This window comes from Phyllostomus discolor, chromosome X (assembly GCF_004126475.2).
Source record: "Phyllostomus discolor isolate MPI-MPIP mPhyDis1 chromosome X, mPhyDis1.pri.v3, whole genome shotgun sequence".
Classification (NCBI taxonomy): Eukaryota; Metazoa; Chordata; class Mammalia; order Chiroptera; family Phyllostomidae; genus Phyllostomus; species Phyllostomus discolor.
The window spans coordinates 22,738,252-22,755,328 of NC_050198.1; the positions used below are offsets into that span (position 1 = coordinate 22,738,252).

Genomic DNA, 17,077 nt, shown 5'->3' on the forward strand with positions numbered 1-17,077 from the left:
ATTTTATGTGCACGAAGAATGGTACCTTCATAGAGAAACTTGTCATTCAGTTTAATCATTTCAAAATGTGGGGAAATAAAAAAAATGGTGTTGAGAATTTGAAGCGTCTGTCTGAGCTCCAGTGTTCCTGACCATCCCTTCGGCTGTATTTCCAGCCACCTGCCATGGTCTGTTCCTGGCACAGACAAGGCCTGCTTGTTCCAAGGACATGATGACTGGGCCACTTCCATCTGAGAAGGCTTGGTGGGGCATCCAAGTGCAGAAACAAGACTGCTTTTCCGGGATACTAATTAACTTCGTGTAGCCAGGTGCAGAGAGCCCGGCAAATGTAAAGCCCTACTAAGTACAAAGCAGAAACTTACTTGCAAAAGCACCCTGGAAGATGTAACCCTGACCTCCAACCAGGCCTCCAGGCTCTCCCATCCCTCCCAGCTGCTGGATGCCCTTTGTTGTCTGGGGGTCTGGGCCTGCTGGATCTTAACCTTGCGGGAAGCCTGCTCCCTAAGCATAGCCGAGGCTTCACCCCAGCTCCTTCGGTTGGTGCCCGGAGCTGTGCGCGCTCACGCTAGAGTAGGGCCCTGCCTGCGCTCGCGCAGGGCCGTTCACCGCACGCGCCCGCGCCCCCGCCCCCGCCCCGCCCCGCCCCGCCCCGCCTCCTCCCCCCCTTCCCCCGCACGCCCGCCGCCTGCCACTGCCGCCGCCGCTGGAGCTCTGTAGTATGGCATCGAGGAGAATGGAGACCAAACCTGTGATAACCTGTCTCAAAACCCTCCTCATCATCTACTCCTTCGTCTTCTGGGTGAGTGGCCACGCCAGCCCGGTGGCCGGGCCGTCGTGGATCAGTTCGTGCAGTGCTGCTCTGAGAAAGGAAGGGGAAGGAAAAAATCCAAACCCAAAATCCTTTCTCGACCCCTTCTTTGAGGAGAAAGGCGCAGGGTGCTGGGCCAGGGCTGCAGGATGGCGGGGTGCATTGGGGATGCTTGAACGCTGGACCTTGCCCAGCGGCAGGCTGCAAGAGGCTGCGTTGTGGCGGTGACTGCAGGTTGTCGACCTTTACACAACATTTTTAATGCACTGATTTATTTTTTTTAAGCTCTCTGGATAGGGTTAGTCTCTGGGGAAAGTTGTGGGTTTATTCCTCTATTTTCCTCTCTGGTCACCTCTCCTCAACCTCTCTTAACAGTCTGTTCATAGTGCCCATTGGAGCTAACCGTTGGCCAGCTGGGAATGGGCTCAGGAGCACAGGGTTTGATCCCAGATTCCTGATTATTCCTAACCCCGCGGGGCTGCGCGAGAGGGAGGCTCCAGGAGCCTTGTGCCTGCCTGGCAGGGGAAGGGTGACCAGAGCCCCTTAAGCTCACTGATGGAAGTGGGGGTGCTACCGCCTCTGCGTGAAAATGCACGGAAGGGAGAGGTTCTTATATAAACCAGAGGCATCTTTGAGCTTTCTTGGCGACTCAGGAGATGGGTCTTGGGACCCTTTCCCACTCCCCTTCACCCTTACACTTTTCATCTGATCTTTTTCTCAATGTGTGAGCTCAATCTGCAGAGTCCTGGGGAAGGATCGCCACCACTTGATGACAGGAATAGCGCCCCAACTCCCCATCTAAATGGTGCTGCTACCAGCCCTTGAAGCTCAATGCAGAAAGGTGACGTCAGTCCCTCAGCCTAGGTCTGGGAGGGGGTGCTGCGTGGTACACCTCAAAGAGAAATGCACTCTACTGAGCGCAAGCGGGTGGGGGAGGAAGAAGAGGGGGCTTGAGGCTGTGCCTTACCTCATCCTGTTTGGCAATTCGTGGAATCAGTGCTGGGCTGACACAGCAGTGATTCACTTGGAAGGGTGGGTGGTACCTAAAGAACATTCCCCTTTATTTCTCTTTCCATGTAGAGGGCCCCTTTTTCCTCAAGTTCCCCATTCCCACACCAAGACACAGCCACCCTACTGAAGAATGAATGTCTGTCATTTCCCCCACCCCCACACTTTCCCCAATAATCTGGGTCATTTCAGCTTCCAAGGCAGTCATTTTGAAAGCTGAGGCTCTGTAGAAAAAGCCAGTCCTGCCTTTGGTTGTTTTCCTCCTTGCCACCACCCTCCCCCAGCCCCCAAATAGCCCTAATTTTGGTTTGAAACTGGGCACAGTGCTGTATAAGGTACCAGGCTTGGCTTGATGGTGAACGAGGCAGGCTATTTCTAATGATCAAGGAAGGAGCTGAAATTTAATAAGGATAAAAAAATTCCTAAGGCTACCCTCACCCCTGTGGGCATTTCCTTGTCACTGGCATTGGTGATTCCTGAGGTCAGGTATACTGAGCCCTGGGGACCAGGCATGCCAAGAGCTCTGCAATGAGACAGAATAGGTTAACTGGTGTATGGCACAAGGCAAACACAGAAACACACTTTATTTGGACTGAAAACGACACAGGTTGAAAATATTCAGTAGTGAAATTGTGAGCTATGCACAGATCATCTTATGTCTAGCCTGGAAAAAGCAATAATGCATGCTGCTTGCTGAAACTTCCCCGATAACCATTCTTGGAAACCGTTTAAGCTTTTTCTTTCTTTCCTTAAATCTCTTTGTGTTTGGCCCTTAGTATTTACTTGACTTCCTATTTGTTACTGGAGTAAATCATATGTGTGATTATTTTTAGCTTCCTGAAAAATAAGGTTTTCAGTGTATACAAAAGATTGTTGTTCTTTCAGCATCACTGCAGGCTGGTAAAGGAAGGAGTCGTTTAGACATGAGGCTTTTCATGTGAGCTCTTTAATTCTTCTTGCTTACCTTACTCCTCCCTATATCACCCCAGAGAATCTAAATGCTTAATGTCCCTAATACGTATTAAGTTCCTTGATGCCTGCATTTTAATTTTTTTCCTACTTCCAATATTTTTATAGTCTTAAATGAAATGTTTACCTGGAACATTTTCAATAGTTTACATAGCACTCGGTAATCATTTTCTACTACCCAGACAAACAAATGAGATCTCTTCAGATGTGAGAGTATTTAAATACCACATTAATAAACCATGGTTCAAATGCTGTGTTTTCCATTGTATCTTAAAGGAGATTCAATGGAAATATTTTCCCATTTTTAAAACAGCCTTATGGAGATATAATTCACCCTTTTTAAAGTGTAAAATTAGGTGGTTCTTAGTATATTTACAGATATGTGCAACCATCACCTCAATCAATTTTAGAACAGTTTCATTACCTGAAAAACAAACCCCATACCCTTTAGCTATCATCCCCCTTTTCCCCTCAATTCCCACCCCTCCTTGCCCTAAGCAATCATTCATCTACTCTTCACATATAGATTTCCATATTCTGTATATTTCATATAAGTGAAATTATATAATATGTGGCCTTTTATGAATGGCTTCTTTCACTTAACATAATGTTTACAAGATTCATTGATGTTCATTCTTTTTTATGATCAAATAATACTCCACTGCAAGACTGCATCACATTTTATTTATCCATTTGTCCATTGAGGGACATTTGGGTTGTTTCTGTCTTTTGGCTGTTATGAATAATGGTGCTATACACATTCATATATAAATTTTTGTATGAATGTGTTTTCAATTCTCTTCACTGGGAATCACTGGATCATATGGTAACTTGATGTTTAATCATTTGAAGAACTGCCAGACTGTTTTCCAAAGTGACTACCCCATTTTGCATTCCCTCAACCAATGTATGAAGGTTCTGATTTCTCTACACCCTTGTTAACATTTGTCATCCAACTTTTTAATTCTAGCCCACCCTAGTAGGAATTCTATGTAAATGGATCCTTGATTTTCCTTGATTTATGTTTTGTTTTCAGGTTTATAGAAGAGGAAGAAAAAACACACCTAGGAGTAAGTTACCCTGTGCTTTAAAGACTAGCAAACAGTGCCTTGCACATAGGAGGTGTACTGAGGAAATATTTACTTAATGAATGGATGAATAAATGAAATTATATTGACTACTCTCAGGCTCATTTATTTATTTCTACTCACCTCAATTGGGAGGTTTTTTTAAAACAATATTTCCAGTTTTATTGTGGTGATTTAAATGTGTTCATGAAACTGATGCATGGAAACATGGGAAAGAGGACTTTATAAAGACTTGCTTATCTTAATGATAGTTCAACAATTATACTTTTATGATCAGCTAATTTCCCATACATATTAGTTATCTAAAATTTTTATTGAAATTTAATTTGTTAAGCCTGAATAAAAAAGGTATCTCTCCTGTCTTAATACAAAACAAAACATCCCTTCTTTATGACAAATACAATTTTTTCAACAACAAGCAAAAACACTTTATAAATATAATGCTTAAAAAGTAAAGTCTGGCCCTAGGTGTAGTGGCTCAGGGGATTGAGTGCCAGCCTGAGAACCAAGGGTTGCTGGTTCGATTCCCATTCAGGGCACATGCCTGGGTTGCAGGCCAGGTCCCCAGAGGGGCCATGTGAGAGGCAACCACACATCCATGTTTCTCTCCCTTTCTTTCTCCCTCTCCTCCCCTCTCTCTAAAGGTAAATAAATAAAAGCTTTTAAAAAAGTAAATTCTGTTTTGATTTGTAAGTTTTTAATATGTTTAAAACACTCATCTGTATTTTAAGCTAAGATTTAAATCCACTGTAGCTAAGTCCACTAAATAATATTATGAAAAGAAATGCTTCATTCCAGTGTATACTGGATTTGATTTCTTCTTTGGTTATCCAAGGAGGTAATTAGCTATCAATAGTGCTATCAAAATATCTTGTGGTAAAATATGAGTGATTGTTTTTTTTCATTTGAGAAACATCACTAGTCTTGTTTGGAGAATATTTCTAAAAATAATAGCCAATTTTATTTTGTCATCAAGAAAGTTTAGGTAGTTGGGTTAAAAAGAGGGAACCAAATCTTAAAAAGCAGTCCCTAATATTTTATAAAGTGTTTGAATTTGGGTATATATTAAAGCTTATACTTATTATTTTGCATGTCAGTGTACTTCAACAAACACTCACTGAATGTCTTTTATATGCCAGGTATTACAGTAGAATGTTTATCAATTTTTACTAGCTGCTGCTTTCAGCATTTTACCTTCATTTCTAAGTAATTTACTTATTGTACTACTTCTTGACTTTCCAGTGTTAGGTATTATATATTATCTTCCCATTATGGAACATTAATATTTAGCTTTCCTACCTCTTTCCTCTACATTAAAATATTTCCTATATTTGGGCAGACCTTAATATATCATTTATCATTTTATCATTGTTGTATATTATTTGAGTAGAGCAGCAGTCAGTGATTACATTCATATGACTAGTAACTTTCTGAAAAAGAGTGCACGGGAGGTTATATTTTTGAGGCCTTTCAGGAGTGAAAACCTTATTTTCTTCTTGTACTTAGTAAGATAGTTTAGCTAAGTATAGAATTCTAGTTTGTAAATCATTTACCCTCAGAATGTTGCTGTATCCCTCTGTCCAAACTCCTGGTCTTCTTGCTGTTTTGTTACTGTTGAGAAATCAAATAACATTTCTCAACAGTAATAAATCAAATGTTATGTTATTTCAGACTTTTCTAAAATTCTTATTTCTTCTATGAAAGCTTTTGGAAAATTGTTCTCAATGCTCTGAAATTTTACAATAATATGCCTTGCTGTATGTTTATTTTCATCTCTTTCCTGAGCAATGTTTCCATCTGGAAACCCAGGTCCTACAGTTTGGGGAAATTTTCTTGAGTTAAAAAAAAATTCTTTCCCTGTTCTCTCTCTTTCGATGTGGGAACTCTTGGATGGATCCTCTAATTTTTGCAATTGCATTTTTCATTAGTTTTATGTGTTGATTTCTACCAGCTCCTTTTTGAGGTCTGAATGTTCCTTTATCTAGCATCTTGCTCTTGTTTCATAAGTGTAATAACCTTTTAAAATCCCTCTGACAATGTTAGTGTTGTTTTTTTTTAAGGTTTGCCTTTTTCTGCATAGTTTCTTCCAAACTTCTTTGTTTCCTGGCATATTAAAGACTTACCTCAAATTTCTGGTTATCATTTGGTCTCTGTTCTGTACATATTAAAAGTAGAACACTGAAAAGCTGATTGGAAGCTCCTAGCATGAAATGGGAGTTTGTTGATTGTAAGTTGGATGATTTGGCTAGGCAATTGAGTTTTGGAAACAAGGTCAATATCTTTGGGTATATTTATCTTGGTCCAACAATATTTCCTATAGAAGAATCTTCCAATCTTCTCTCTGGATGAAGAAGATTAGTGATATGGTTGTCTGTTTCCACATGTAGTATATAAACCTTTGTTTAATCTACTGTTTTAAGTAGAGAATCCATATCCACTGCACTTTTGTTCTCCAGATCAAGACCCTCTGTTTCACCCTCCCTGGAAAATAAATATCTGAATCTATGCTGGAATGTGAGATAGATCAGAGACAGGAAGTTGGAGGGAATCTAATTGCTTTTCAAAAAGTTTTTACCAGATCCTCCTTATTTTAGCCCCCTTTCATCCCTAGTTCTAGATGTGCATGGAGCTGCCTTTTGAGGGTACTTGCATGCAAATATTATTGGCTTTTCTCACAGCTTCCATAAGATTTGGCTCTTCCTCAGCTTCTAAAATATTACTGTGATTGTCTCCTCTTCCATTCTTTTTGTTAGTGTGGGTTAAAAAACATTTTTGGTGTCATTTCAGTGGAGTTTTGGTGGCTGGCCAAAGTAAATAGATGTGTTCAGTCCATCATCTTTAACTGGAAGTCCTTTATATCTTTATCTCTACATTATATGGTCCTAACTAAGTAAGTAGTTGATTGTGAGTGATTGAATAAAGCAAATAAAATGGCAATAGTTGGGCTCTTCTAGTAGATATTGTTATTTACTTTTACATTTTTAAAAAGCTTTTTATGTCAAGAGGAGTGTTCTAGGCTGGAACAGGTATAGTAAGTCATGTCCTCTTTTGAAATCATCTGGTCATCAGGGACTGGGGTTTGACAAGTGGTAATGAAGCTGTGAAGGTTACTGTGCTTTTTCTGCTTTTCTAATTTCTACCCACCAGGTGAAGGCCCATGTGTCTTCTGGCCTAATTCAGACCTTTCTGGATTAATTTAATGTGGAAGCAGCAGAATTTAAATTATAGTGGGGAGTGGGGGGGGCTTGGTGTTAAATAGGTTATTGCTCTGCTGTTTTTCTGTTACTACAATGATAACCCTTCATGTTTATTATAGGACTTGTACATTATAATCTGAGCATTCTTTTCTTATTTAATTAACTTTACTTCCCATATGCAATAGGCAGTTATGTTATGTGTACCAGCTTTAATAGCATTTAGGGAATATTATGTCTTTTCTACTTAATAGTTGCTTAGAAACTAGCTCAATTTTTGTCCAAATAGAATGAAATAATTTCTTCATTTTTAATTATAGCTAGAGTTCTTGATTTGACCTTACCTTGAGCTACATTATTTATGATTCATTGGCTGTTGAGCATTATATACTATTTTAAGTAAGCACCTCAGAGGGTGCTGATAATTGAAAGTCATCTGTGACTGTATTTCTTTGTTTAAACATGTTAAACCCTTGACATAGGTGACTAATGCACTGCTAAACCAATTTGAAACACATTCTAAAAACATTCTTATGACTACCAATTTCTACTTGTTAATACTTTCACAAATTGGTAGTCATAAAAAAATCATGGGCATGTAAAGTACAGCATAGGAAATATAGTCAATAATATTGTAATAATTTTGTACGGTACCATGTGGGTACTTGAAATATTGGAGTGACCACTTTGTAAAGTATATGATTGTCTAATCACTGTGTTGTACACCTGAAACCAATACAAGATAATATTGACTATAACTTGTAATTGACAAATAAAATTTAAAAGTTTTAAAAAAGAAAATACAATATACATTCTTATATCTCTTTTTTCTTTGGTCCCATTACAGCAGCTTCCAATTTGAGTTGTCTCCTCATGGCAAGCAGATTGTTGAATTACTGCTCTCAATTTTTTGGGGGGAGGGGAGGAGCTGTCATCCCCTTTGCCATGACAGAATGCTTTTCATTGTTGGCTGGAAAAATTTGTCCTCTTTTGTGTAGGGCCCCAATATTCATAAAAAAAGGATGTAGGGGAAAAGATAGGAGATGATTTTTTCTTTGTTTTGTTTTCCCTTTTAGTTATTTGGTCAGTTGAACATGTAAGCATGTTACCTAGTTTGGTGAAAGAATTGAGGATCACAATTCCACTGTGGAAGATTTTCTTTAGAGCTTTCTATAGTACATGGTGGGCTTTTTCAGTATCTGTTTTAGGAGAAATTGCAAGTGCCTCATATTAGAAGATGAGGTGGATCAGGCACAGGTACTAGATACTGGTTGAGCAATTTAGATCAGTGATTCCTAATCCTGTATGCCTATCAGGATTGCCTTAGGAGCCCTAAAATATATGCTTAGACTCACCCTAGGAGATTCTGATTCAGTTGGTCTGAAGTCAGTACCAGCATTGGTATACTTAAAATAATCTAGCTTGAGATTTGGCTTTGCAAGTAGGATTGAAAACCACTGATTTAGAGACAACTCAGAGTAATAGCAGACTTGGTTCATCTGGAAATCTCCTGGATCTGGATACAGCTAGGGATTATCTAGCATTGGTCTTGGCTTTGTCTGCTTTGCATAAAAGTCTTAACTAGGTCTCCAGCATCCCTTAGTAAACCAAAATGGCCCTTTCACTTTTAGGAGACCTTCCTAGTTGTTCCTAACTAAGGGAGTGCTCATCAGAAACACTAAGGGGCTTTTTAAGAGAGATGTTTGGTCTTATGAAATTTCAGTTTTAATTTATCTGGTGAGTGGCCTAGGTATGTAATTTTGAAAACTATCCCCGAGGTGATTTCAGTTCCTGGAAGGTGACTCTATGGTCCATGAAACAGTTTGTCATAGATAAAATCCATATGAATGCTTTCCTGTGCCTTGATCTATGATACCATAAAGCTACTCTGAGGAGAGGTTTCCACAAGCAAGATGTAGCCAATCTAGTATTTTTCTCACTCACTGAACTGGTGTCTGGCAATGGTCTCCAACTGAACTCTTGGGTTTTGAGGTAGTTTCCATTCTTTAGGGGGAATCTATTTCTGTTCATCTCTGTGCTGAGAAGTTAAGCATCTCATAGTTAGTTCACCCTCTGTCAAAAGGGTGAGACTATTGTCCAATATATAAAACACAAAGCTGAATTGATTACTTAACAAAGTAAGAGAACGTTTTGCTAGTCAAGCACAGTTTATGAGTAAAGAAGATTGCTGAACTCTTTAGAAACTGTGCTGGTATTTGGGGGTTGCTTTGGTTACAGAGGCATAAGAGGTTGACCTTGGCCTTAGAATCATGGCTATTTGGGTGAGAATGTTGTTGATTGACTTTAAGCCACATATTTACTGCAGCGCATCTGCTGCTGATTGGTTAACCTTGAATTTTATGAGACACTAATAGTAATTGGCTTCCAGAAGTATGTTCCCTGAAGCTGGTTAAGTTGCCCTTGACAGTTAGATTTAGGTGAATTATCATTGATTAAATAGGTATAAAAGTGGGTGCTAGTGATTACTATTTATCATGCCTATTGAATAATCAATATTTTCTTCCCCCACCCCAGGTGTATAGAAACACTTATTCTCACCTCAGATTACCAATTCTTGCTTCTCAGTGAAATAAGGTAGCTTGTGCAGCTCAATTACCATTCTTCAAACATCATCATGGTGATGTATAAAATTCCTCAGTCAGTTCATTGTTCTGATCATTCCACAGACACTAATGAGAGTTTATGATTTCCAGGAATTATATCAGGACTTTCCACAACCCCTTCGGGTTGAAAAGGAACCCAAAGTTTAATAATGAGGCTGGGTGGTAACTGTTCCTAAACATTTCTTTCACATTCTTGTCTTTACTTCTGTTCAATTTCTATTTCTTTTTTAAAAATAAAGGGTAGGATTCTTTAAAAAAATTTTATTTATTTATGTTTAGAGAGAGGGGAAGGGAGGGAGAAAGAGAGGGAGAGAAACATCAATGTGTGGTTGCCTCTCACATGCCTCTTACTGGGGACCTGGCCCACAATCCAGGTGTGTGCCCTGACTGGGAATCCAATTGGCGACCCTTTGATTCACAGGCTGACTGACACTCAATGCACTGAGCCACACCTGCCAGGGCTCAATTTCTATTTCTGATCAAGCTCTTGAAGATTTGTTCTCCCAATTTCTGTTTCATATTCTAAAGTGTACCACTCACTTGGTATTTTAACTCTTGCTTTCTATTGCAGGGGATTTGAAATTTGTCCTATGTGGTATCTTGGCTTCAACATTTGCCAGGTCAACTTAGGCAAGGCACATAGCCTCTCTGAGTCTTAGTTTCCACTTCAGAATTGAGAATATATGTGGTTACACACTTCCGTCAAGTGTTGAAGGTGAAATGACTTTCAAATGCTTTGCAAAGTTTGATACACATTTTACTGACATTATTCCTTATGGTATAGAGTGTTGCCTTTTTTCTTCATTTCTTGCACATGGGAGGTACTATGTCAGTATTTGTTAAACATATAAATTGATCATAACACTTTCTATCCTGGAAATTAAGGATGATTAGCTTTTTGGATTTTATAGTTTGTAACCAAAGAGAGCTGGAATTCCAGAAGGGTTTGAATGGGAACCAAAAATATAATAAATTTAGGTGGCTGGGTTAAGCCCTGTCATTGGGAAAAGGGTTTTCCCATCTAGGATAAATAAATATAAACCTATCACTTAAAATTAAATGAGGGATTGACTTCCCTTACTTTTTAAATTAAGCTTTTAATTTTATAAGTTTTAAATTTACAGAAAAATCATTGCAATAGTGCATAGAGTTCCCATATACCATACAACCAGTTCTCCTATCAGTAACATCTTACATTAGTATGGTGTATTTGTCACAGTTAATGAACCAAAATTGATATATTATTAATATTAACTAAAATCCATACTTCGTTAAGATTTTCTGAGTGTTTATTTAGTATCCCATTCAGGCTACCACATTACATTTATGTCTCCTTAGACATATGTTACAAAGTCATGTCTCCTTAGTCTTCTTTTGGCTGTAGCAATTTCTCAGATCCATTTTTAATGATGACTTTGACAGTTTTGAAGAGTACAAATCATGTACTTTGTACAACACCCCTCAGTTGGGATTTATTTGATGTTTTTCTCATGATTAGACATCCTATCAACATGACTTAACACTGCTAATATTGATCTTGACCATCTGACTGAAATAGTTTATTAGGGCTTTTTTCTGTAATGTTATTCTTTCTCTCTTTCTGTACTGTACTCTTTGGAAGAAAGTCACTATGCCTAGCTCACACTGAGGGAGTGGGGAATCATGCTTCATTTCCTTGAGGGTAAAGTATCTACCATTATTATGTTAATTAACAAAGAAGATTTCCATTTAAAAATATTAAAACCAACAGTAAATATTTGCTTGAACAAATAGTAAAATACTAAAACCATTTGAGTCAGTTGGGAACTGGACAGGGATTCTCGCTTGCTATTGTTTATGATTTTATTTAACTAGTAAGTGCAATAAGATAACAATAACTTAATGTTGGAAAAAAGTGACAAAATTATCTTTTCATAGATGTGGTTGTTATATACTAAGAAGTCCAATTGATTCTAGGTTTTAATGGTGTTTATACTATGGTGTATATGGAAGAAAATAAAGTTGGAGCCCTCAAATTAGTATGTGAAAACTTCTATTTGGTTTAAATATAAAAATAAAACAAAACCATGCAAGAAAATATAGAAATTGTATGTATAATACAGAAGTTGGAGAGACTGCTTTAACCTTACTGGAGACTCAGAAGCAATTAAATTAAAAATCAATGTATTTGCTCATAATTTTTATAAATCACATGGCAAAAGCTATGGTAAAGTCAATTAAACAGCGTGGTAAGATAAGGAGCTAATGCTAGACTGTTAACTAATTTACTGCTTTCTTCACTTAAAAAGTCTTGTTAGTAAAAAAATTGCATTCTGATGTAAGCTCCTTCTCATTTTGGACTGACAACAATTTGTTGACCAGCACTGGCCCACTGACCACAGTTTTGGAATTACTGCTCTAGGGAAGAGTTTGGCAAACTGTTTCTGGAAAGAGCCAGATACTAAACATTTTAGGCTTTGTGGGCCATATAGTCTCTGTTGCAAATGCTCAGCCTCTGCCATTATTGTATGAAAACAGCGTAGACAAATGTCAATGAATAAGCAAAGCTATATTCAAATAAAACTTTATTTACAAAAAGAGGTGGCTAGCCAGATTTGACCTATAACCTGTAGTTTGCTGACAGCTTCTTTAGGGCATACTAACATAAGGAATCTATAATCTCTAGCCTCAAGAATTGAAGTTTTATTCGGGCCTATAGGAGTGGGAATAAAGCATACCTCACAATTTTTAGCTTGAAAGAGCTAGTCATGCATTACCCATTAAGGCAGCCACTTGAGCACTTCAGATATGGATGGTCCAAATTGAGATGTGCTCTTAAGTGTAAAATACACATCAGATTTTGAAGATTTAATATGAAAAAAAATGTAAAGCACCTCAACTTTTACATACATTACATGTTAAACTGGCAATATTTGCACATATTGAATTAAATAAAACATTATTAAAACTAATTTCACCTGTTTCTTTTTAGTGTGCATATGGCTATTAGAAAATTTAAAGTTATATCTCCATTGGACAGCACTGGATTGGAAGTACTAGAAGTTTAAATTAAGTGCTGTGAGAGGAAGGGAGAGCTCATCTAGCTGGGGAATTTAGAAAGGTCATGTGGACAGAATCAATCTTAGAGATTGATGGGATTTTGACAAGCTGTGCTTTGGGATGATAATGATAGCTATTGGATGGAGGAAGTGGCCTATGTAGAGGTTTAGAGGAAGCAGTATGGTTTCTGTGTTTCAGGCACGAGTAAATTTAGCTGTAATAAGAGACAAAGCATGTGACAAGTCCAAGTAAGTAAGCATAAGGATTGGCCTCATGGGTTAGGGCTTTGGACCTATTTTGGCTGGTAGGGAGAGGAGTGGATGTGAGGTGGGTTCCAAGCCATATTTTGGAGCAGTGAATAGTAACTTTGGAAAATATTTATGAAACTAATCTAGAAACAGTAAGATTGGAATAAAAAATGACAAGAAGTGGTAAACCAATTTAACTATCAGAGAACAAAGGTCTAATGTGGGGTGACACTGGGAATGAAGAACAGAAGACAGTGGAAAGCCACTTTGTATTGTGGCAAGGATATTTGTGAGTGAGTGAGAACCCCAGAGTTATGTGCTTGAAGAACCTTCATGGTGATGCCCTCATGGAAATGCAGACAGACCTCAGAAGAATCTGGTTTGAGGCTAACATGTACCATTTTGCATGTGTGTAGTTTGAGATAACAATAGATTTAAAAGATAGGCTACCTCTCAAAAGCTTGCACAGTTGTGGGGGGCGGGGTTCTGACAAAAGTGGTCTTGGGCAATTCTTTACTTTTGCCCATCTCAGGGCCATCCTGACCCTTCCCATCCTCCACCATGGTCACAGTTAATTGACTGGGAAGAGGACTTGACCCTGGGATATTTGCCTGAAGGCTAGTCAGTGGAACTTGAGATGATCAGGCTTGCAAGATCTGAATGGAACAGTTCTTTTTTTAGGCATCTGAACTTGAGATACAAGAGAGACAGCTGGTGTAGGAGCAGAAGGAGAATGAAACACTGGTGGAAGTCGCAGGGACAGGGAAAACCTAGGTTATGAGAGTGGTGAACAGCTGAGTGGGAACAGTGGAGTCCTAAGACACTAGATTGTATAGGCTCATAGACAGCTCTACAGCAGCCCATTCTTTTTCCTAACAGTAACACTCCTTTGATAACCAAGAAGGGTGATTAATTATTTGGATATTGAAAACTGCTGGAAAGGCAGATTTGGAATTAAAAGAGGAGGTTGGTGTGAAGATAAAGTTGGGAAAAGGCCATTTGTCCATGTAAGAGGAATGAGATCATAAACAGTATTCTTTTCAACTGCACAGTGAGCCTGGAGTTAAATGCAGTTGATGCTAAATTGTTTGATGATAATAGGTGTAATAGGTATAGCAAAGCATCCAGCTAGCAGCACTAATTGAAGCCTGAGTTTCCAGTAAGTCTTGTTTAAGGGATGAAGGTTCTGCTACAGGGTAGGGGCAAGTTATTTGAGCAAGTTACTTATTAATCTCAACACCAGCTGTTCTATTGGCTAAGTGAGGCTGACAGTTGTTTTAGTTTGTATCCTTCAGAGATATTTTGAGGACAAACAAGTAATTGCTCTGTATGTTGTATTCTTTATACAATAGTCATGGTATACAGAGGTGGTAGCTAGCCTGACAGTTTTTATAAACGTCTTAGAATAGGCAGGTCTCTGAATAGTGGCTCAATGAGTGCTTTGGGGGGCTTTGACTTCATCTGGATAACAAATGGAGGGGAAATGCAGTTCTCCCCTTCATCAGAAAGCGGGATCAAAGTCTTTTAAACTAAGATGTCAGGAGTGAACTCTGTATTTGGCATGATAATTATTTTGAGATAAAATACAAGAAAAGTATATAAATGCCCTGGCTGGTGTAGCTCAGTGGATAAAGTGTGGGCTGTGAAAAAAAGGGTCGCTGGTTCAATCCCCAGTCAGGACACATGCCTGGGTTGCAGACCAGGTGCCTGGTGTGGGCCACATGAGAAATGACCACACATTGATGTTTCCCTCCCACTCTTTCTCCCTCCTTTACTCTCTCTCTAATAATAAATAAATAAAATCTTTTTAAAAAGTATATAAATGGATATTCTAATATTAGAAAGCAGTTCAAATAAGCTGTCTACAAAACAATATGTATAAATAGTATATCATTTTTGTAAAGAAAAAATGCATGTAACAAATCCTGGAGGGAGACTCACATCAAAATGTTAATGGTTATAGTGGGGTGATAAGATAATTCATGGGATACTTTTTTCTTTGTACTTTTCTTTATTTCCCAATGTTTTATTTTCTCCCCCTACATATAGCATGAATTACTTTTGTAATTGAGAAAACAGTAAATGCTCTTTTAAAAGCCAAACATTTTATGGACATTTTCTAGCATATAGTTTTCTTTTGTTTCTCTAAGACAGAGTACCTGTTTTCACCACATTATTTCATTTATAATCCAGCAGTTCTTTGGCCTTATCCATTTTGGCAATTGGATTAAATTAATACAGAACAAAACCACATTTAACTTGCATTTTTAAGCCAGAATAAGGGAAAATGTCTGTTCCTATTAAGTATTTAAAGAAAGTCTTCGTGATATATTTCAGAAATAACACTAAGACAGAGAATAATATGATAATTACCTCTGTATACCTAGCACCCAGCTTTATCAGATCTTGGCATTATACATTATTTGCTTTGGCCATTTAGTTTTTTTATTTCTTATTGTATTTTTTCCATTACCATTTAGTCCCCTTATAAATCATGCCCTGCAATCACCACACTGTTGTCTATGTCCATGAGTCTTTTTTCCTTTTTCTTCAAAGAAATATGAAAAATTTACAGTTTATGCCCCTATATCTCCTTTTTCTCATAAATTCAGAGTTTATCAGTTGAGTCTATTCTTAAACAGTTACTAAAATGTACATATGTATAATTTTATAAAGTATTGCTTTTAGATTTTAAAATCTTATATAAATAAATCATGCATTACATATTGTTTTGAAACTTACAGTTTTAAGGCATTATTTAACATGTTTGTGTTCATAGATGTGGTTCAAGTTTAGGGGTTGAAAAACTGTGGCCCATGGGCCAAATCTAGCCAGCCACCTCTTTTTGTAAATAAACTTTATATATTGTCTATGGCCACATTTACCCCACAACAGCAGAGTTGAGTAGTTGCACCAGACACTATATAGAATGGAAAGCCTAAAATATTTACTATTTGCCCTTTACAGAAAAAGTTTGCCAACATTTGGCCTAGTTTATACTTTGTATGGATATATCACCAGTCGTCCATTTTCCTGTCCATAGACACTTATTTCCTGATTTCCTGTTTATTTGTAAAGAAGTGATGCTTTGGTGAACATTGGTAACTATACACACACACACACACACACACACACACACACACACACACTTTTTTTTCTTCATACTACATGAGAGAGTTACTAGTGTAACATATTGATCATGAAACAATTAGGCTTTTTATATATTTTGGTCATGTTTTTCATATTTAGCAAAAAAAAAAAATCCAAGGCAGTTATGGGCCATGTTAGCTTCTAGGTATTTGTTTAGTGGTCTGAGATAGAGAAATTGTTTTTACTCTTGATTTAGATGGTTTTTCTCAAGATGGGTATTTATTGCTGGAAGAGAGAAAAAAGCTGAGTGGTCCATATGGAGCAAAGTGAGAGTTATGAATGGTCCTCTCAGCAACAAGAAAGTACTCTCTGTATGCAGTTAACTGTATTAGGTTATGATGACATTGATATTATTACCTTTAATAGCAGCTACTGTAGTTATTGAACATTTACTAAAAGGCAAGGATAGTATTAAAAACTTCATTTTCATGATCTTATTTATCCTCATAACAAAATGCTGATAGTAACTACTACTCCTAATTTTGAGAAGAGGAATCTGAGGTCCAGAGTTTGGCCAAAGATCATGTTTAAGTGAGGCTTTGATTTGGACCTCTCCATTCACACTGGGCCTGGTACTTGATTTCCAGAGGAACAGTTCTTCGCGGTGAATCTTTGTAGATGGGATAGAGGATATTCTTTGAGAATCCACACTGCTCTGAAGTACAAGTCCTCCTCAGTTCCAGCTTTGGCTCCTATTAGCTCTGATGAAAAGAGCTTAAGGCTTCATGCACAAAGGAGAAGTCTCTCTTTTCCAGGATGGTCAGTGTTTATAAATTCAGTGGGGATAATTATCCCACATGGTTCCTTTGTAGAAAACCAAGGCAATGGCCATCTTTTAACATTTCTGCCCTGTTGTTTCAGCTCAGAACTTCAGTTTGCCAAGTGAGAGTTTTATTGCTTCACAGATAGTGAAGGTTGAAGACTGTCTAAGGACTTGTATTACCAGGCT

General features: G+C 38.0%; 1 protein-coding gene across 1 annotated transcript in view; it reads left to right on the forward strand.

Annotated features, from left to right (window-relative positions):
• The first annotated feature begins 632 nt into the window (after positions 1 to 632).
• The window catches only part of TSPAN7 (tetraspanin 7), a 125,191-nt gene continuing 108,746 nt past the window's right edge, over positions 633 to 17,077 (forward strand). Inside the window, exon 1 of the mRNA XM_028523129.1 lies at positions 633 to 799. Coding sequence (XP_028378930.1) covers positions 719 to 799 — 81 coding nt within the window. The 5' untranslated portion in view covers positions 633 to 718. The remainder of the gene's footprint in view (positions 800 to 17,077) is intronic.